At 35.5% G+C, this 1,184-nt stretch overlaps 1 protein-coding gene across 1 annotated transcript in view; it reads right to left on the reverse strand.

Moving 5' to 3' along the window:
* Nucleotides 1-577: 577 nt before the first annotated feature.
* Nucleotides 578-1,184, reverse strand: part of LOC311053817 (CD9 antigen-like) — a 3,430-nt gene continuing 2,823 nt past the window's right edge. Inside the window, exon 7 of the mRNA XM_084069506.1 lies at nucleotides 578-855. Coding sequence (XP_083925632.1) covers nucleotides 799-855 — 57 coding nt within the window. The 3' untranslated portion in view covers nucleotides 578-798. The remainder of the gene's footprint in view (nucleotides 856-1,184) is intronic.

Here is a 1,184-nt window from a genome sequence, read left to right on the forward strand (position 1 = left end):
AACTAAAAGACAAGTTATTTTATATTTTGGTTGTGCTCGGGTGTTGTTCTCTGAAAATAGCCGATCTACAAGCTCACAACGTGAGCTTGTAGATCTGCTAATTTCAGCATGCAACCAAGTGTAAAATCATTTAGCCAAAATACATTTTTGTTGACTAAATCAACTGTAGATTTAGTCGACTATAATCTTATGATATTTAGTCTAAAACTATGCAAAACTAAAACATTTCAGATGACTAAAATAATGACTAAAACTAAATGGAATTTTATTCGAAAGACTGTGACTAAAACTAAATGAAAATTTGCTGTCAAAACAACAAAACCCCATAGTAAACTTGAATGCTCTCTAGCTCTAGAACATTTGACCACGTTGAATAATAAACTGCAGGTGCACAGCCTGGGCATGGAGAAAGGCCGGCAAAACCCATGGCTGACCAGAGAGGATAGACTGTGATCTCACTGCAGTCAAGGAGTTTTTAATTTGATTGAATACTTTATTAACAGTTTGCAAAAAGGTTATACAATCATGCTAAAAGGATAACATTTTTTTCTACCTTTTAGAATACAAGACAGTCCAGACAACCATTCAAGAGAGTGAGGGATACAGAAACAATAGGTTACAAAATATATACTGTACAAATGTTTTATAAACGTTTTTGTCATTGCTTCCATTATTGACCTGTATCCTTTTTTCCTTTTCCCATATACTATATACACTCTAAAATATTCCCCCTCATGTGTTTGCCGCAGTCAGGCGGGGGTTCACCTAGGGCATCCAGATCTCTTAGTCCGCCCCTGCTTATTGAGACCTCTGGATAACACAACAGAGGCGCATACTGAAGACCATTCCAATTATCTGTGGAAAGAGAGAACAAAGAAAGGTGGACAAAAGTATCTTACATCTGAAACAAACATCATGTCAACACTTTTTCATCCAGTATGCTGCATTCATATTTGCTGATATGAAATATAGTAGGTTACATTGTTGCATTAATGCAAATAAATTCTGCTTATATTGTTTTGCTGACATAATATCTAAACCCTCGTCATTGAAAGATCTCCCACCACCAGCTGTTTGGGACAGACAGTATATAGTTGTCGGGCAGAAACCTTGTATCTCCATATTTCAACTTTTTATGTTTTTTATTTTATTTATTTATTAAGGCCCTACTTTGTCATACAGGA

Source organism: Gymnoscopelus microlampas (genome assembly GCF_963454915.1).
Source record: "Gymnoscopelus microlampas genome assembly, chromosome: 10".
NCBI classification, from domain to species: domain Eukaryota; kingdom Metazoa; phylum Chordata; class Actinopteri; order Myctophiformes; family Myctophidae; genus Gymnoscopelus; species Gymnoscopelus microlampas.